Source organism: Rhinichthys klamathensis, unplaced genomic scaffold (assembly GCF_029890125.1).
Source record: "Rhinichthys klamathensis goyatoka isolate OS25496 unplaced genomic scaffold, OSU_Roscu_1.1 h1tg000242l_1, whole genome shotgun sequence".
NCBI classification, from domain to species: Eukaryota; Metazoa; Chordata; class Actinopteri; order Cypriniformes; family Leuciscidae; genus Rhinichthys; species Rhinichthys klamathensis.
The window spans coordinates 3,653,083-3,674,586 of record NW_026606764.1 but is presented as its reverse complement, the minus strand read 5'-3'; the positions used below and the strand labels follow the sequence as shown (position 1 = coordinate 3,674,586).

Below are 21,504 nucleotides of genomic sequence, written 5' to 3'. Positions count from 1 at the left end.
ATAATAATAATAAATATAGCTGCGAGCAGCGATTGCGGGCCCAAGCCGGTGGCACCGCAACCCCGGTGCCTTTAGTTACCTAAAGGCACCGGGGTGGCGGTTCCGCCGGCTTTGGCCCTTCATCGCTGCTCGCAGCTATATTTATATATATATATATAAAAGAAGCCGGTGGCACCGCCACCCTGGTGCCTTTAGGGTTATTTTGCACAACGTGCAAAAACGTAACCCCGCTTTGACTGTCGAAAAGAAGTGTTCTGTAGAGCTTGTATCAGTGTGGGCTCTGCAAAAGTGCGCATCGAGGGCACATATCAATCACAAAGTATGCGTGAGCAACCTTCTGAAACCTAAAATGAAAAATGAGACACCCTACATGGATTTAACGGACATATGAAATAAATACACTAGACCGAGTATTCATTTGAAGTGTGCCATTTGGGACTAGGCCTATGATTGTGAACCACAATAGCCACATATATGAGATCATTTAAATATAGAATAATTTTTCATGTCATAGCTCAATATGTTTTGCAGCACTTAAATGTGTAAATATAGAGGCCCAGTATTTATCTGGAGGTCTTTGTACAGGTTTATTAATGTAATTTTATTTTACGCTTATGTGTTCTATGATATGCAATGGAAGTAAATTTTAATGTTTAACATGGGTGTATTCACAACACATAGCATACAATATAATATAGTAAGATTATTCATCATTATGTTGTCTCTGCCTTTTCTGTTCTGCCCTGTTTTCCATTGTTCACCCTGCCTGTCTTTTTCCATATAATATAGTAAGATTATTAAATATAGAGATTATTCCATATAATATAGTAAGATTATGTGTTCTATGATATGCAATGGAAGTAAATTTTAATGTTTAACATGGGTGTATTCACAACACATAGCATACAATATAATATAGTAAGATTATTCATCATTACGTTGTCTCTGCCTTTTCTGTTCTGCCCTGTTTTCCATTGTTCACCCTGCCTGTCTTTTTCCATTCTTAATAAAAAGCTGCAAATGGATTCCCCTGGCCTGACCCTGCCTCGTTATAACACATATGCTGCATCTGCTCGCTATCTGCCGAACGGCTCTGGTAGTTCCGCTTCAGCACTGATGATGTTGTAGGAATAGTGCCCTCTGGTTGGTCTGGATTATTAGGAATTTTTTATTTTATACAGAAAAAAAGTTATTTATAATTCAGACGATATATATATATTTATATATATAAAGACACAGAGAATATTATTTGCCTTACCTGATTAGAACAATGAAAAAATAATAATAATAACTAGGGAATCACTAAACCGAGAGAATTATTCTGATTTGATGGTACACTCAAAATATTTCACAACAAAACCTTTAAATTTAATAATATTCAGACCAGAACACGAATACAAAAATAACTATAATCAAGCCAAAACGAAATAATTTAAAACAAAACTGAAAGTAGGCTAAACGGTGTTGGGCTCATGTAAATCTCTCTTTAGAATCAAAATGTTTCAACATTTGCGATGTATTTCGATGCTAAACTATTCTTTATTATACGCTTTGTAGCTACTTCACCCACGTTCTAATATCTATCGAAAAAATCATCCTCTTCACTTGCAGAAAAATGTTTTTGGAAAAATCACAGTGGAGCGGTGCTTACTGTGAATGATACGAATTGTACGACTATTTAAATATAGAAGTGTAATTTTTATATGTTAGGTTGACTATTTTATTATTATATATTATTAATGCTATAGTGAACAGGCTGCGATGTCAAGATTGCAATGATGGAATGTGTGTGTGTGTGTGTGTGTGTGTGCGTGAGTCCCAGCAAAGATCAGCAGCATGGGTCAAATTTCATTACAGAGAGTGAAGAGCTGACTGAATAAATGATGAGGGAATCTGTCATTATACTCTTTTGTTGTTGTGTTTTCCATGAAAAATAATAGGCCATTGAACTCACAATTCAAGCAATCGGCCCCAGAAAAGGCGGTAATTTTAAAAGGAAACTAACAGCTGCACGGGCATTCATAACGATGCGCATACACGGCGATTTCATTTATAAATATAATTTGGACACAAGAGGGCAGTATGGCCCCATGTATGATTTTGTGTTTAAACTAAACTATCACTCGAAGAGCCCCTCCCCCCTCCCCACACAGACACACACACAGAGAGAATGGCAGGTTGCATTGTCAGAGAGAGACAGAATCCACATTCAAACCAAAATATCTGACTTTCTGTTTGTAGCTAATGACTATAAATTAGAAAGTTGTCTGGTTTGAAGAGTACAATATACATACCGAGTTTTGTTACTCTAGATAACTAACAACCCCACTTTTGTCAAAAGGTGGCGCTACTGAGTCCCTGCACCACGCCCATTTCTGAAACTTTGCACATGTCTACTGGCTAATAAATGTGATCTGTCTGTCGAGTTTCATGCAATTTCAAGCAATTTCAGGCATGCTAAGAGTCTCAAGCATCAAAAAAGAATATTAAAGTTTGATGCGTTGCCATGGCAACATTCTCTTAGATATTAAATAATCTTCTCACAGGTCTACATCTGGCGTGTGTTTACATTATACAGATTAAGTTTGAAGCAAATTGGGTAAAAATAAGAGGGTGATTTCAAAGCATTTTGAAAGTGACACACTTCCTGCTGCCAGTTGGTGGCGCTATAACTTTGACTCACAATAGTCACATCCATGTGATCGGCCTCTTACAGCGAACACACTGCTGAAGTTTCATCAAGATCAGTTAATGTATGAAGAAGTTATAACACACTTCCTGTTTCCATTATTCGCCATAAATTCGTTTCCTCGCCACGACCAAACCGTTCGAGATATCAAAAATCCCCTGGCAATTTTTCATCCTCAATGTCTTGACTTCATGCACACCGAGTTTGGCGATGATCGAAGGAATTCCCTAGGAGAAGTGTTTCAAATTCCTGAGCATGCGTTTCCAAACAACCCTAAATAGCCAACTTCCTGTTGGGCTGGCGTAAAACTTAGAGGGCGAAAGTTGTTCAGCCCGATGACATCTTTAAGTGTACTGAGTTTCAGATTATTACATGCAAGCGTGTTTGATATATGGACAAGTGTTCAAACCCCATTCCAGGGGGCGCTGTCGAGCCCCCCTGCCACGCCCGGGTACCAGCTTCAGCCTGGCCCTGATGGCCGCGGGTTCTGACCCGTGTGCAAAGTTTCAAGAGTTTTCGAGCACGTTAAGGGCCCCAAAAGTGCCAAAAATGTTAAAAAAATAATAATAAATATAGCTGCGAGCAGCGATGACGGGCCCAAGCCGGTGGCACCGCAACCCCGGTGCCTTTAGTTACCTAAAGGCACCGGGGTGGCGGTGCCGCCGGCTTTGGCCCTTTCATCGCTGCTCGCAGCTATATTTATATATATATATATATATATACGTACAGTATATATATATATATATATATATACACATACATACACACATAAATATATATATATATATACATAAATATATATATATTGTTTTTTTTAAGGGACAAGACAGAATATTACTTGCCTGATCTGATTAGAAAAATAGTTTGTGTGTGTGTGTGTGTGTGTGTGTGTGTGAGGCGTGATTGAACAATGTAGACATAAAAACATACTCCGTCCTTTTGTTCATACAGGACATTATTCAAACTGCAAAGCGTTTACTTATATTTGTGTACACTCGCAATAACACAACATTGTGCTTTTGTCAAACTATAAACTCTAGTCAAACTGTAAACTACAACTGTCACCCAACCAAAATCTCTTACACACACACACACATAGTTTAAAAGCAAAAAATATCAAACAATCCTATTTAAAAACAGTCTGTGAGAGCCATCTTTTGGACATTCATCATATTGCATTGGTTTTCATTTCTTGTCCTCGAACATAGCCCTAATCTGTTTATTTTTTCAGTTACACATTCTACATTGATTAAAAAAGAAAAATCAAATGTGTTTTTATTTTATACAGAAATAAATAATCTATAATTCAGATGAGAATAAAGTTAGTGTTAGTTCAAATTTTAAGGAAAACAAATATATGATCTGAAATATAGCACATTCATTTTAAATTCATTCAGGTTAAATTACCAAACATACAATCTTAATGTAATTGAAAGCAAAAAATACATTTAAAATATATGGGTTGTATGCCTATTTTTTTAATATAAAAAGATATATATCCAAAAAGACAAGGCCTAAACTTTAACAAGGGTTAAACTCTTTTATCACTGTAACAGACACAATCACACACACACACACACACACACACACACACACACACACACACACACACACACACACACACACACACACACACACACACACATCAAATCATTTACATTTTAGATGCAATATTGACTTTTTTTTCTGTTTCAGCAGCGAAAATAGTTAAACAAAGATCACAGCAGAACCATTCGCGCATCTCACAGCAACGCGTTTTCTCATTACTGAATGATTCAGCATTTTGAACGAATCGGTTGACTCAAAGATTCAATGACCAATCCATCTGTCTAATTCATGAATGACTCAGTCGTTCGAAGGAATCGTTTGAACGAATGAATCAATGACTCGGTCATTAAGACGGTCCTCTGGCGACACCTAATGACGGTTTTGTGTTATGTTTAAAAGTATCATTCTTTCCAACGATTGTTAATTAACTCATATGAAACATAAGCTATATTTATATATATATATATACACACAAAAATAAAATAAAAACACATTTGAAACGTGTTTGCTTAATAAATTGTGAGCTGAACGAAAGTTGCAGCAAAGATCAGCAACAGGAGTCAAATTTCATTAATCACGAGAGTGAACAGCTGACTGAAAAGATGATGACGGAATAGCCTATTTTATGTAAAAGCGCCTATTTAAGCGAATCTGTCATTGTACTCTTTTGTTGTTGTGTTTTCCGTGAAAAATAATAGACTATTGAACTCACAATTCAAGCAATCGCCCCCCGATATTGCACTAATTTTAAAGTGACACTAAAAAGTATGCGGCTGCACCTATGGGCTGCACTGGCATTCATAACGGTGCGTGTCCATGGCGACGAGCAAGCAGAGCTGAGCGAACGTTTAGTTAATTTCTACTTCCATAGGAATTCATTCGAGCGCTCTGCGAGCGCCACCATTTTCAATGTCCATGCGGATGTCCGCACTTTACTTATTTAAAAGCAATCGCTAGTGTCACACATCGATTGGTGGGAAAATATCCTCACAGCCACATACCTAATATATATATATAAATACAATAGGCATACCTGATAAAAAAAGTTTTATGTACTACGTTTAAATCATTTTGAACACAAGAGGGCAGTATAGCACTATGTATGATTTGGAAAAAAAAAAATTTTTTGACTAAACAACCATTCTGGCTGTTTTTAAACTTAAACATAATTCTTTAATTGAAAAAAAGGAATAAAATGGGTTTAGTTCTAATATTTGTATAATTTTATACAAAAATAAATGGTGTATAATTACATTTTAGAAAGATATGAGACATTTCCTGATTCTTTTTTTTACTTTAATTTAATCCCTCACCATAGCAAAACCGTTTGAGATATTCAATATCCGTTAACAATTTAGCATCTTTAATGTATTTTCATCATGTTGAAAAGTTTGGTGGGAATAAAATAAACCACTTAAGAGGAGTGAGTAAAAATGTAGAGGCTGGTTTTGCAAAACATCCACATTCAGACAAAAATAGCCGACTTCCTGTTGGGCTGGCTTAAAGTTAATTAATAAACTAATTATATAAAACTATTGTCAATGCACGACAATTAAACTGGTTATATGCCTTTACTTTATTAATAAAACTTATTTAATAAATACAAGGCTTAAGACATTTATTTTCCTTTTTAATGCAGGCCAAACCACACAGCAGTGAAATGGTTAATCTAGCCCCCCTCCCCCTCCCCACACTCACAGACACACACACACACACTCACAGAGACGTAGGCTCAGAGAGAGAGAGAGAGAGAGAAAATGACCATATTCAAACCAAAATATCTGACTTCCTCTTGGTCTGAGCTAATGACAGTTAATTAGAAAGTTGTCCGGCTTGATCTGAACAATATGCGTACCGAGTTATATGATTGTAGGTAAAACTATAAAACTAACAACCCCACTTTTGTCAAAAGGTGGCGCTACTGAGTCCCTGCACCATGCCCGTTTCTGAAACTTTGCACATGTCTACTGGCTAATAAATGTGGTGTGTCTGTCGAGTTTCATGCAATTTCAAGCATGTTAAGAGTCTCAAAAGCATCAACAAAGAATATTAAAGTTTGATGCGTTGCCACGGCAACAGTATCTAAGATATCAATAATCCTTTCACAGGTCTACATCTGCCGTGTGTTTACATTATACACATAAAGTTTGAAGCAAATCGGGTAAAAATAAGAGGGTGATTTCAAAGCATTTAGGAAGTGACACACTTCCTGCTGCCAGTTGGTGGCGCTATAACTTTGACTCACAATAGTCACATCCATGTGATCGGGCTCTTACAACGAACACACTGTTGAAGTTTCATCAAGATCAGTTAATGTATGCAGAAGTTATAACACACTTCCTGTTTCACGTTTCTCGCCATAATTTTGTTTCCTCGCCACGGCCAAACCGTTCGAGATATCAAAAATCCCCTCGCAAACTTTCATCCTCAATGTCTTGACTTCATGCTGACCGAGTTTCGTGCCGTTTGTTTGAATTCTCTAGGAGGAGTATTTCACATTCCATTGCGTGTGTTTTACCAACAACCCTAAATAGCCCACTTCCTGTTGGGCTGGGGTAAAAAGTAAGAGTGTGAAGTATATATGAAACGAGGAGATCTACATGTGTACCGAGTTTCATATTATTACATGCAAGCGTGTTTGATTTATGGACCATGTTTTCGGACCCCGTTCCAGGGGGCGCTGTCGAGCCCCCCTGCCACGCCCGGGTACCATCTTCAGCCCGGCCCTGATGGCCGCGGGTTCTGACATGTGTGCAAAGTTTCAAGAGTTTTTGAGCATGTTAAGGCCTCCAAAAGTGTCCAAAAGGTAGTAAAAAAATAATAATAAGAATAATAAAATATAGCTGCGAGCAGCGATTACGGGCCCAAGCCGGTGGCACCGCAACCCCGGTGCCTTTAGTTACCTAAAGGCACCAGGGTGGCGGTGCCGCCGGCTTGGGCCCTTCATCGCTGCTCGCAGCTATATATATATATATATATATATATATATATATATATAAAGCCGGTGGCACCGCCACCCTGGTGCCTTTAGGGTTATTGTGCACGACGTGACACAAAATATCTGCTTGCTATCTGCCGAACGGCTCTGGTAATTTCGCTTCAGCACTGATGATGTTGTAGAAATAGTGCGCTCTGGTTGGTCTGGATTATTCGGGATTTTTTATTTTATACAGAAATAAATTCTTTATAATTCAGATGAGAATAAAGTTAGTAGGGCTGCAACTAACGATTATTTTAATAATAGATTAATCTGTCGATTATTTTTACGATTAATCGATGAATCGGATAATAAAAAAAAGCATTAATTTCCAATCCTTTATTAAAAAACAGAACTGACAGTGCAAATTCACCGTGAAAAAAAGTCCAGTGCAAAAAAATAGACTAACCAAAAACATACACATGTATGCTTTACATCTGCCAAATAATATATGCTTTTTAAAAATAAAGTGAGCTGCTGTCAGAACAATAAATAATTGATAAAAAATAAAGAAAAATACCAATCAGAAAACTTAACAGGATTTGTTTGAACGTCAGAACTTGTTCTCTACACCACACTAGCACACACTCACAAACTCTCACACTCACAGATGCACACACTCACAAACTTGTGTTTTGTTTTAGTCAAAGATGTTATAATCTTTAACAAAATGTTTGACATTTTTTAACAAGCAAATGCACCTATTATCATATTACCTATAATAGGTAATAATAATAGCAATAATAATAATTATAAGAGAAGATAATATCTGTAGTCTATCCTAATATTAATTATAAATACAATGTATATAAAATATAAATACAATATTAAATAATATTTTAAAAACAAATACAATGGATTGACCATCTCCTATGGTGTGTAAGGTATTTTGTTTATATACGTATAGTGTTTCTCTGAGTCATTAGAGTAAAGATCGAAAAAATCAGTGCTGCAAATTGTGGAAAAAATATTCCCCTGCCCTTGTAGTGGTAGGCTATTTGGACAGAAAAGAAACTGTTTTCATCGTCTGTCTATCTGATTCAAATCACAGTCAGCTAATTCAGTGGTAAGAATGTAATTGTTATTTTTATTTATATCTTATATAGTAGGCCTAATTATATATTACTGTAGTATGTACCAAATTACCAATGCTCGGACACACTCGGTCTCTCTCTCTCTTGCGCGCGATCTCGGACACACTCGGTCTCTCTCTCTCGTGCGCGCGATCTCGGACACACTCGGTCTCTCTCTCTCTCTCTCTCTCTCGTGCGCGGGATCTCGGACACACTCGGTCTCTCTCTCTCTCGTGCGCGCGATCTCGGACACACTCGGTCTCTCTCTCTCTCGTGCGCGCGATCTCGGACACACTCGGTCTCTCTCGCGCTCGCTCCGCGATTGAGCGACAGTGCTCCGCGCTCAACTCCAATTTTTTTTTTATACTCAAACATTTCCGTGTCGCGCGATGCAACGAATCGATTATGTAATTCGTTGCCAACTCTTTCAAAAATCGATTTTAATCGATTTAATCGATTCGTTGTTGCAGCCCTAAAAGTTAGTGTTGATTAAAATGAAGGAAAACAAATATATTGATCTGAAATATAGCACATTAATTTAAAATTTATTTAGGTTCAATTACCAAACATACAATCTTAATTTAATTTAAAGCAAACGATACATTTAAAATATATGGGTTGTATGCACATTTTTTTAAATAAAAAAAATATATATCCAAAAAGACAAGGCCTTAAAGGGTTAAACTCTTGTCACTGTAACAGACACATCTCTCTCTCTCTCACACACACACACACACGTCAAGTCACTTACATTTTTAGATGCAATATTGAATAAGCAGAAAAATCGGATTTTCTGCTCTGAAAATATAAATAAGCAAAAAAATTGAATAAGCACTTTGAATATTCTAAACAGAATAAGCACTAGTCGCTAATGAATAAGTACTAGTACTTAATGGAATAGATACTAGTATCTAAAAAATAAGTACTAGTAGCATGAAAATAGAGACTAGTAGGTTAAAATGATTAAATGTTAAAACGGCTTGCCATATTGGCTCAGAGAGAGAGAAAGAGAAAATGACCTTTTAGATACTAGTACCTATTAATAGATACTAGTATTTATTCAATAAATACTAGTACTAAGTCATTAGATACTAGTACCTATTAAATAGATACCAGTACTTATTCATTAGCTACTAATACGTATTCAAAAGAATATCTAAAGAATAAGCACTAGTATCTAAAGAATAGGCACTAGTACTAAAGAATAAGCACTAGTCGCTAATGAATAAGTACCAGTACTTAATGGAATAGATACTAGTATCTAAAAATAAGTACTAGTAGCATGAAAATAGAGACTAGTAGGTTAAAATGATTAAATGTTAAAGCGGCTTGCCATATTGGCTCAGAGAGAGAGAGAGAGAAAATGACCCTATTCAAACCACAATATCTGACTTTCTGAGGGTCGGAGCTAATTACTTTAAATTAGAAAGTTGTTTGGCTTGAGGAGAAGAATATACACGCTGAGTTTTGTAACTGTAGATAAAACTAACCCCCCCACTTTTGTCAAAAGCATTTAGAAAGTGACACACTTCCTGCTGCCAGTTGGTGGCGCTATAACTTTGACTCACAATAGTCACATCCATGTGATCGGCCTCTTACAGCGAACATACTGTTGAAGTTTCATCAAGATCAGTTAATGTATGCAGAAGTTATAACACACTTCCTGTTTCCATTATTCGCCATAAATTCGTTTCCTCGCCACGGCCAAACCGTTCGAGATATGAAAAATCCCCTGGCAATTTTTCATCCTCAATGTCTTGACATCATGCTGACCGAGTTTCCTTGCGATTGGTTGAATTCTCTAGGAGGAGTATATCGAATTCCAGGGGCATACGCTTCCAAACAAACCATAATAGCCGACTTCCTGTTGGGCTGGGGTAAAAAGTAAAAGTACAAAGGATATATGAACCGATGAGATCTATATGTGTACCGAGTTTCATATTATTACATGGAAGCGTGTTTGATTTATGGACCAAGTTTTCGGACCCCGTTCCAGGGGGCGCTGTCGAGCCCCCCTGCCACGCCCGGGTACCAGCTTCAGCCCGGCCCTGATGGCCGTGGGTTCTGACCAGTGTGCAAAGTTTCAAGAGTTTTCGTGCACGTTAAGAGCCCCAAAAGTGCCCGAATAGTCGATAAAATAATAATAATAATAATAATAAATATAGCTGCGAGCAGCGATTACGGGCCCAAGCCGGTGGCACCGCAACCCTGGTGCCTTTAGTTACCTAAAGGCACCGGGGTGGCGGTGCCGCCGGCTTTGGCCCTTCATCGCTGCTCGCAGCTATATTTATATATATATATATATATATATATATATATATATAAAAAAGCCGGTGGCACCGCCACCCTGGTGCCTTTAGGGTTATTGTGCACGACGTGACACAAAATATCTGCTCGCTATCTGCCGAACGGCTCTGGTAGTTCCGCTTCAGCACTGATGATGTTGTAGAAATAGTGCGCTCTGGTTGGTCTGGATTATTCGGGATTTTGTATTTTATACAGAAATAAGTTATTTATAATTCAGATGAGAATAAAGTTAGTGTTGATTAAAATGAAGGAAAACAAATATATTTATCTGAAATATAGCACATTAGTTTTAAATTTATTTAGGTTCAATTACCAAACATACAATCTTAATTTAATTTAAAGCAAACTATATATTAAAAATATATGGCTTGTATGCACTTTTTTTTTATAAAAAAAAAAGATATATATCCAAAAAGACAAGGTCTTAAAGGGTTAAACTCTTGTCACTGTAACAGACACAATCTCTCTCTCACACACACACACACACACACACACACACACACACACACGTCAAGTCACTTACATTTTAGATGCAATATTGAATAAGCAGAAAAATCGGATTTTCTGCTCTGAAAATATAAATAAGCTTAAAAATTGAATAAGCACTTTGAATATTCTAAACAGAATGAGCACTAGTCGCTAATGTATAAGTACTAGTACTTAAAGGACAACTCCGGCGCAAAATGAACCTCGGGTGTAATAACACATTGGTACAGAAAATCGTTCCCTGAGATTTGTTTTCATGATAATCGAATATAAAGAGTTTTATCTCTAAAAACAATTTAGCTTATAACGCTAGTATATTGGGCATCGAGTAAGCAAAAAGAGATCGCTAGTTAATACCATTAACAAGGCTCAAATTAGCCCCACACTAACACGGCAGCATAATGAGTGTCCTTGCATGCAAACCGAAGCATTGAGAACTTTGTAAGTGTATAGACAGTTTAATAAGAAGATACTTTACACAGACAGTACAGTTAGCGCATACAGACAGCAGCCATCTTGGAAAACAGTCTCGATCAATCGAACCACGAAGGTGAGCGAACAGTACGTGTAGATATTGAAGATAAGATGAATTATATTTATTTTTTTATTTTCTCTGTTGCGTTCAGTGCTTCTCTTATGCGCTCAGTGCTTTCTTCCGGAAACAACGGACCATATGAGATTCCAAGTCACAGTTCAGCTCACGTATCACCGTGTTCGTGGTTTGACTGATCGAGGCTGTTTTCCAAGATGGGTCCTGTCTGTATGCGCTAGCTGTACTGTCTGTGTAAAGTATCTTCTTATTAAACTGTCTATACACTTACAAAGTTCTCAATGCTTCGATTTGAATGTAAGGACACTCATTATGCTGCCGTGTTAGTGTGGGGCTAATTTGAGCCTTGTTGATGGTATTAACTAGCGATCTCTTTTTGCTTACTCGATGCCCAATATACTAGCGTTATAAGCTAAACTGTTTTTAGAGATAAAACTCTTTACATTCGATTATCATGAAAACAAATCTCAGGGAACGATTTAGTCTGTACCAATGTGTTATTACACCCGAGGTTCATTTTGCACCGGAGTTGTCCTTTAATGGAATAGATACTAGTATCTAAAAAATAAGTACTAGTAGCATGAAAATAGAGACTAGTAGGTTAAAATGATTAAATGTTAAAACGGCTTGCCATATTGGCTCAGAGAGAGAGAGAGAGAGAGAGAGAGAGAGAGAGAGAGAGAGAGAGAGAAAATTACCTTTTAGATACTAGTACCTATTAATAGATACTAGTATTTAGGCTCTAGATCCACTCCGAAAGTCACTTCGTGATCATTTAACCGCTTCATTTGAGAAAAACTATCATTATGACATAAACAAACAAACTCAAAAGGTCTTCACGGCAACCCGTCAAAATAAAAGTTCAGTTTAACTTGACAGAAACATATTACCGTTGTACAGTAGAATTTAGATATGTCCCAATGTAATAATACTAACACTAATCCAAATAAATTATCATCAAAACTGAATTTAAGGAATAATCCATGTTTTAATTTTAACAGTAAAGCTCATTGTGCAGCACGTTATTTGACAAAAAGTTTATTTAATTTCATATGATTAAAATTGATGATAAATGATAAAATTTGTGTTTTATGTCTTCATTTTATTACCAGAAAAAACACAACACAGAATTAGTGTGACATTTTTTTTCATATTTTTTTTAAATGTTGTATACGTTTAATGATTCATAATACACTATTTCAATTAATTAGACATGCTTTTTGATTGCTAAAAAATTTACACCACGTATTCGTAATACACCCGCTCCGCAACACTAGCAGTTCCCCCAATCCCCCACCCCCCCCCCCCCGAAAAAAAATCCTAGGGGAAACACTGGGCATTCATAACGGTGCGCGTCCATGGCGACGAGCGAGCAGAGCTGAGTGAACGTTTAGTTAATTTATTCATTCGAGCGCTCTGCAAGCGCCACCATTATCAATGTGGACGTCCGTATTTAAAAGCTCTCGATCCTCAGTCACATACCAAATATGTATATAATTTTGAACACAAGAGGGCAGTATGGCCCTATGTATGAGTTGGTGTTTAAACTAACCTATCACTCAAAGAGCCCCCCCCCCCCCCCCCCCCCCCCCCCTCCCCCTCCCCACACAGACACACACACACACACACACACAAACAGAATGGCAGGGGGACAAGAAATCCATTCAAACTACAATATCTGACTTTCTGTTGCTCTGAGCTAATGACTTTAAATTAGAAAGTCGATTGGCTTGATGAGAACAATATGCGTGGCAAGTTTTGTAACTGTAGGTAAAACGAGCAAAGTTATAACACACTTTATGTGTCCTTTTTTAGTCATAAAATTAATTTCCTCGCCACGGCCAAACCGTTCGAGATATCAAAAATCCCTCCGGAATTTAGCATCATCAATGTCTTGACGTCACGCTAACCGAGTTTGCTTGAAATCCGATCAATTCCCAAGGAGAATTAAATAGAATTTCAGGGGTATGCGTTTCCAAACAAACCATGATAGCCGGCTTCCTGTTGGGATGTCGTAAAACTTAGAGCACGAAAGTTGTTCAACCCAATGAGATCTATAAGTGTACCGAGTTTCATATTATTACATGCAAGTGTCTTTGATTTATGGACAAGTGTTCGAATCCCAGTCCAGGGGGCGCTGTCGGTCCGCCCTGCCACGCCCGGGTACCAGCTTCAGTCCGGCCCTGATGGCCACGGGTTCTGACCCGTGTGCAAAGTTTCAAGAGTTTTAGAGGATGTTAAGGGCCCCAAAAGCCCCCAAAACCTTGATCAACAATAATTAAAAGCTTTGTCACTCAAACAGACACATCCCCCTCCCCCCACAGACACAGAGGTATGCAGAGAGAGGGAGAGAGGGACAGAGATTACTCCAAAACATCCCATTCAAACCAAAATATCTGACTTCCTGTTGTTCGGAACCAAAATCTGTAAATTAGAAAGTTGTCCGGCTTGATCTGAACAATATGCCTACCGAGTTTTAAGATTGCAGGTAAAACTATGAAACTAACCCTCTCACTTTTGTCAAAAGGTGGCGCTACTGAGTCCCTGCACCACGCCCGTTCCTGAAACTTTGCACATGTCTACTGGCTAATATATGTGACATGTCTGTCGAGTTTCATGCAATTTCAAGCATGCTAAGAGTCTCAAAAGCATCAAAAAAGAATTTTAAAGTTTGATGTGTTGCCACGGCAACAGTATCAAAGATATCAAGAATCCATTCACAGGTCTACATCTGGCGTATGTTTACATTATACAGATGAAGTTTGAAGCAAATCAGGTAAAAATAAGAGGGTGATTTCAAAGCATTTTGAAAGTGACACACTTCCTGCTGCCAGTTGGTGGCGCTATAACTTTGACTCACAATAGTCACATCCATGTGATCGGTCTCTTACAGCGAACGCACTGCTGAAGTTTCATCAAGATCAGTTAATGTATGCAGAAGTTATAACACACTTCCTGTTTCACGTTTCTCGCCATAATTTCGTTTCCTCGCCACGGCCAAACCGTTCGAGATATCAAAAATCCCCTCGCAATTTTTCATCCTCAATGTCTTGACTTCATGCTGACCGAGTTTCGTGGCATTTCTTTGAATTCTCTAGGAGAAGTACTTTAAATTCCATTGCATGCGTTTTACAAACAACCCTAAATAGCCGACTTCCTGTTGGGCTGGGGTAAAAAGTAAGAGCATGAAGTATATATGAACCGATGAGATCTATATGTGTACCGAGTTTCATATTCTTACATACAAGCGTGTTTGATTTATGGACCAAGTTTTCGGACCCCGTTCCAGGGGGCGCTGTCGAGCCCCCCTGCCACGCCCGGGTACCATCTTCACCCCGACCCTGATGGCCGCGGGTTCTGACCCGCGTGCAAAGTTTCAAGAGTTTTCGTGCACGTTAAGAGCCCCAAAAGTGCCCGAATAGTCGTAAGAAAAATAAAAGAGGAGAAAAAAAAAAAAAAAAAAAAAAATAATCCTAAGGAAAACAATAGGGCCTTCGCCTTTTCAAGGCTTGGGCCCTAATAATAATAATAATAATCCTAAGGAAAACAATAGGGCCTTCGCCTTTTCAAGGCTTGGGCCCTAATAATCCTAAGGAAAACAATAGGGCCTTCGCCCTTTGGGCTTGGGCCCTAACAATAATCCTAAGGTAAACAATAGGGCCTTCGCCTTTTCAAGGCTTGGGCCCTAATAATCCTTAGGAAAACAATAGGGCCTTCGCCTTTTCAAGGCTTGGGCCCTAATAATAATAATAATCCTAAGGAAAACAATAGGGCCTTCGCCTTTTCAAGGCTTGGGCCCTAATAAAGAAGAAGAAGAATAGCAAATAATCCTAAGAAGAACAATAGGGCTCTGCGCCCTTTCAGGGCTTGGGCCCTAATAAAGAAGAAGAAGAATAGCAAATAATCCTAAGAAGAACAATAGGGCTCTGCGCCCTTTCAGGGCTTGGGCCCTAATAATCCTTAGAAGAACAATAGGGCTCTGCGCCCTTTTAGGGCTTGGGCCCTAATAATCCTTAGAAGAACAATAGGGCTCTGCGCCCTTTTAGGGCTTGGGCCCTAATAATAATAATAATCCTTAGGAAAACAATAGGGCCTTCGCCTTTTCAAGGCTTGAGCCCTAATAAAGAAGAAGAATAGCAAATAATCCTAAGAAGAACAATAGGGCTCTGCGCCCTTTCAGGGCTTGGGCCCTAATAATCCTTAGGAAAACAATAGGGCCTTCGCCCTTTGGGCTTGGGCCCTAACAATAATCCTAAGGTAAACAATAGGGCCTTCGCCTTTTCAAGGCTTGGGCCCTAATAATCCTTAGGAAAACAATAGGGCCTTCGCCTTTTCAAGGCTTGGGCCCTAATAATAATAATAATCCTAAGGAAAACAATAGGGCCTTCGCCTTTTCAAGGCTTGGGCCCTAATAAAGAAGAAGAAGAATAGCAAATAATCCTAAGAAGAACAATAGGGCTCTGCGCCCTTTCAGGGCTTGGGCCCTAATAAAGAAGAAGAAGAATAGCAAATAATCCTAAGAAGAACAATAGGGCTCTGCGCCCTTTCAGGGCTTGGGCCCTAATAATCCTTAGAAGAACAATAGGGCTCTGCGCCCTTTTAGGGCTTGGGCCCTAATAATCCTTAGAAGAACAATAGGGCTCTGCGCCCTTTTAGGGCTTGGGCCCTAATAATAATAATAATCCTTAGGAAAACAATAGGGCCTTCGCCTTTTCAAGGCTTGAGCCCTAATAAAGAAGAAGAATAGCAAATAATCCTAAGAAGAACAATAGGGCTCTGCGCCCTTTCAGGGCTTGGGCCCTAATAATCCTTAGGAAAACAATAGGGCCTTCGCCCTTTCAGGGCTTGGGCCCTAATAAAGAAGAATAGCAAATAATCCTAAAAAGAACAATAGGGCTCTGCGCCCTTTCAGGGCTTGGGCCATAATAATCCTTAGGAAAACAATAGGGCCTTCGCCTTTTCAAGGCTTGGGCCCTAATAATAATAATCCTTAGGAAAACAATAGGGCCTTCGCCTTTTCAAGGCTTGGGCCCTAATAATAATAATCCTTAGGAAAACAATAGGGCCTTCGCCTTTTCAAGGCTTGGGCCCTAATAATAATAATCCTTAGGAAAACAATAGGGCCTTCGCCTTTTCAAGGCTTGGGCCCTAATAATAATCCTTAGGAAAACAATAGGGCCTTCGCCTTTTCAAGGCTTGGGCCCTAATAATCCTAAAGAAAACAATAGGGCCTTCGCCTTTTCAAGGCTTGGGCCCTAATAATAATCCTAAGGAAAACAATAGGGCCTTCGCCTTTTCAAGGCTTGGGGCCTAAAAAAATAATCCTAAGGAAAACAATAGGGCTCTGCGCCCTTTCAGGGCTTGGGCCCTAATAAGTCGGAAGAAGAATAATAATAATCCTTAGGAAAACAATAGGGCCTTCGCCTTTTCAAGGCTTGGGCCCTAATAAAGAAGAAGAATAGCAAATAATCCTAAGAAGAACAATAGGGCTCTGCGCCCTTTCAGGGCTTGGGCCCTAATAATCCTAAGCAAAACAATAGGGCTCTGCGCCCTTTCAGGGCTTGGGCCCTAATAATCCTAAGGAAAACAATAGGGCCTTCGCCTTTTCAAGGCTTGGGCCCTAAAAATCACTTTAACCACTAGATGGCTATAGAGCTCCACTATATGCTATTTGCTATTTGACTAACCGAAAGTGTTACAAAGAGAAATGTTGGAGTCTTTAGATTTTATAATTTATTTCAATCATCTGTTTTTAATATAATTCTACAATTTTAATCAACATTTAAGTTACTAACTGTAACATAACAAAAATGAACAGAAATTAACAGTTATATTACATATTGAGTAAAAATACATGACATGAACAGCAATAACAAATTAGTTTTTTATAGCCTTACAAATGTATTCCTGTGTGTGTGTGTGTGTGTGTGTGTGTGCGCGCATTTTCAATGTGTCAGTGTCACCAATTTATTTTTGTGGTGGTTCTGCATTTTGGATGATTTTATTTTACAAGTGATAAGAGAATAGTTTTTATATTCTCAAAAATGTATTCCTCTATGTATGTGTGTGTGTGTGTGTGTGCTAGTGTTGTCACGATACCAAAATTATTGTTTCGATACCGATACCAAGTCAAGAATTGCGATTTCGATACTTTTTCGATACTTTTCCTGAAAAGGGAGAAACACTCTCAAATATCATTGCTGTGCTTTATTTTAAAACTGGGACAACATTCCAATCATAACACACTAATAAATGAACATTTGAACAGCAGATAGGCTATAATAACCATTTGAACAAAATATGAAATATGAAAAATATAAAAAATAAATTAGAGCAATGACATTCAAGGTAAAAAAATAAATAAATTTAGCAGCATTATCTCAGTTATCATAAGAAACATAAGATTTTATCAATATCAATGCCACTGACGATTCTGCTTATCGATCCGATTCTTTAACGATTCTCTTATCGATTCATGATAGCATTGTGTGGAAAAAAGTAGTCATATGCTTTTTCGGGGGGAAAAAACAAGTGTTTTTATTTGTTTTATGTAATTTATGTAATAAATGAAACCTTATTACAAAGTGTTAACGATTAGTTATACACCGATTCAGACAGATCAGTTGTTTTAACCATTCATTAAAACGAATCGGTTCAAATGAGTCATTAGTTCGCAAATTGGACGTGTCATTATCGGACGTGTGCGCGTTGTGTGATTATCCAGGCGGTTACATCCCACTGTCATCACAGAAAACATTTCATGACTGGATAGTTTTTTTCGTTTATTTAAAGTGTGGTTTATGTCAGCTGAATGTGCGGAACGATTCAGAGAAGATAAGGCAACGTATTTTACCACAATTTACACCCAGCGGTAATTCAGAAAAAAAAAGAAAAAAAAACTCCGAATGCTCCACATGAAACTTTAGTCTCCCGACCTTACCATCGTGTCGAATTATTTTGATTAATATGTGCGAGGGAGAGAGAGAGAGCAAGACAGCGCTTATTTTTGAGACGGTGAAGCCTTGTTTATACTTTCGCCTGGCTCCGCAGAGAGAGAGAGAGAGTGCGCGCGCGCGACCGGGGCTCGCTCACTCTCACTCTCTCTCTCTCTCTCTCTGCTCGTTCAGTTCACGCGCCCTGTCACACGCGCATGAGGAGAAAAACACAGACATCCATAGGGAGGCACTGGAAGCGTGCGTTGCACACACCAACATGCAATACTCTCTTACAAATCTGGAACGCGGTCATTCTTAGAAGTATCGATACTAATAAATTTAGGTATCGTGAAGTTTTTAATTTCCGAGTATCGCGATACTTTTGAAGTATCGGTGCACCGTGCAACACTAGTGTGTGCACGACACGTGTGGTGAGCATTATAATTTTGCATTGTTGGAAGTGTGCCACTTTATTTCTGTCTATGTGTTCTGCGTTGTTTCTGATTTTGATGATGAATTTTGTATATTTACTATGCGGGGTCTCCAGGGTCCCCGAAGACAACTAGTGTCACTATTTTTTTCACGCTAACATAAAAACAGATATCATTCCAATTATTTTATTTTTTTGTAGATCTAGAAAGTGTTGGGAGCCGTAGAAGAAGTAGGTAGCTTCATACCATTTGGACAAAGAGAACATTTTTTAAAATTTGAGCAGAAGTAATTTGCAGGTTAAAAAGACCCCGAAGATAACCAGAGGGTTAAACACCAAAGGAAATGTGTGCTGTTTCGGTCTTACCTACGCTCGCGCGCTATCAACACCCGGGTGATGAAAGCGGAAATGACTGGTCATATTAGATATATTACCTTGAGCATACAGCACTAGCATTGAACAAAGTTTACAAACAGTGACTGTTTTGCCCACGTTTTTTTGACCATCGCTGCTGTGCTGTAACGTATTGGACATCCAAGATGTTCCCAGATAGCAGATTTATATGGCAGGCGATGGCTCTATTAGCTTGTCTTTTCGTGAGGAACTGTGATGTCAGCAGCAGATTTACATATTAACAATTGATTGGACAGATACTCTCACATGAAACACACACGGAGCATATCCATCGGAACCATACATTAGCTGAACTCTGTTTTATGCGATGTTGTTTTTCACCAAACCATATGATAGATGTGTTGACAGATTGAGACTAACTGCATTGCAAATGCTTGCCAAACCGTGGGAGAAATGTACGGTTGGATTTTTGTACCGAGAACCGTTACACCCATAATTCTAACTGATGAAACCTTGACTTCCTTTAATCGTTGTTGCATTTTTCACAAAACCTGATTTATGTTAGCCAGCTATCTCAACAACAACAACAACAGCAACAACACTGTGCATGCCATGTACTGAAATTATGCATGTTTGATTCTACATCAGGTTGTTGAAGACATACAAGCCCATCCGGATGCCCGCGCTGCTCCGCAAGATCAAGGTCATGTCAGCGGCACTTTGAACAAATGCATCCTGTTAGCGTTGCTCATCGCCATCAGCATGGGCTTCGGGCACTTCTACGGTGAGAAGGGACCTAATGTCTGTCTTGTTAACATGCTCTTCTTATTAAATGATTTAAAGTGGAACTTTTAGGATGAGTATCCTTACAAAAATTACTGTGTAAGTAAGTTAAGCTTCATTTATATAGAACCTTTTAAAAAGGTTTAACAAAGAGACATATGCTGTATATAAATGTTCATAATTGTTCACATACGTGCATATGAATGTTTGGCAGTACGGTGATGATATCAGATGGTAATACCTTGTAGAGATGAAACCGCTACCAGTTTATTGATAAACCATGATAAAATTCTTGACGGGTCGGAATTGACCGTTCGCAAAAGCCACGCCCCCTAGTTATTGTTACTACGCCCGTCAAACAAATGGTTAAACACGACCAGCGCGACAGATTCCCATGACGGGAAGAGGTATAAGTTAATGTTACCCGTGCGTGTCAGTGACCTTTTTTGGAGCAATACCTCAGCGATATCCTCCAGATCGAGGCAAAATGGGTTACAGTATGCAGTGGAGGGATATATTCAAAATATAAAAATACGCAATGAAGTAGACACGACTACTATCGAGGCGAATGCTTATACCGGTCTCAAGCTAAATCTGAGAAACCCCATGACCTGTACCTCAAATGCAACCAGCACAGCCTTGAAGAAGATTTTATAAGATGGTTCAGTGGCTAATTGTTTGGAGTTAGAAATGTAGAACTCGCGCTGCATATTTAGTCATTTTGCCTCAGATACAGGATTATACAAGCAGAAGCAGGTTGTTCATTACCACGGCAACCGCTTGCGTGTCATGCTGAATGCGATTTTCGTGTTTAAAAAGTAACTATACATAAGAGACGGAAAGATGCAGATAACCATACATTATTTAAGGTTATTTCTATTCGTTACGATGTTGTTGTACGGTGATGTTGTCAAGTAAGCTTCATGCTTTCCCCGTTGCGAACGTGCACTCCTCTAAACTGTAGCCTACGGGTGCTGCACTGCTAGTTGACTGCTGCTCATTTCCCCCCGAGAATATCATGTTCACAACAACCCTTTAGAAAACGTAACTCCTTTGTGGATCCTCTTGATCTGCTTTCTCCATGTTTCTTTGACTAATCTCAGTGTCTCAGTCTCACGCACGCTGCACGCGAGTTAACCGTGTTCGACACATGTAACTGGGAGTGGGGCCGTCCACACTGTTATATCCATTGTAGGCACCGCTCACGTTGTGTTTTCGGCTTTGGAAATGGAAAGAACACAACTCCTCCAGACAATCTATCGGGGTACCTAGTGTCCGATTTACAAACGCCGTAGGCGCACCGCTTCAGCATCTTGCTTGGAGTCAATGTTTGATGGACCTACTCACATAGTAACGGTTGCTATGATGTGTG

General features: G+C 38.8%; 1 protein-coding gene across 1 annotated transcript in view; it reads left to right on the top strand.

Annotated features, from left to right (window-relative positions):
• The window catches only part of ccpg1 (cell cycle progression 1), a 121,855-nt gene that overhangs the window by 72,062 nt on the left and 28,289 nt on the right, over window positions 1-21,504 (top strand). Inside the window, exon 7 of the mRNA XM_056265949.1 lies at window positions 19,998-20,133. Coding sequence (XP_056121924.1) covers window positions 19,998-20,133 — 136 coding nt within the window. The remainder of the gene's footprint in view (window positions 1-19,997; window positions 20,134-21,504) is intronic.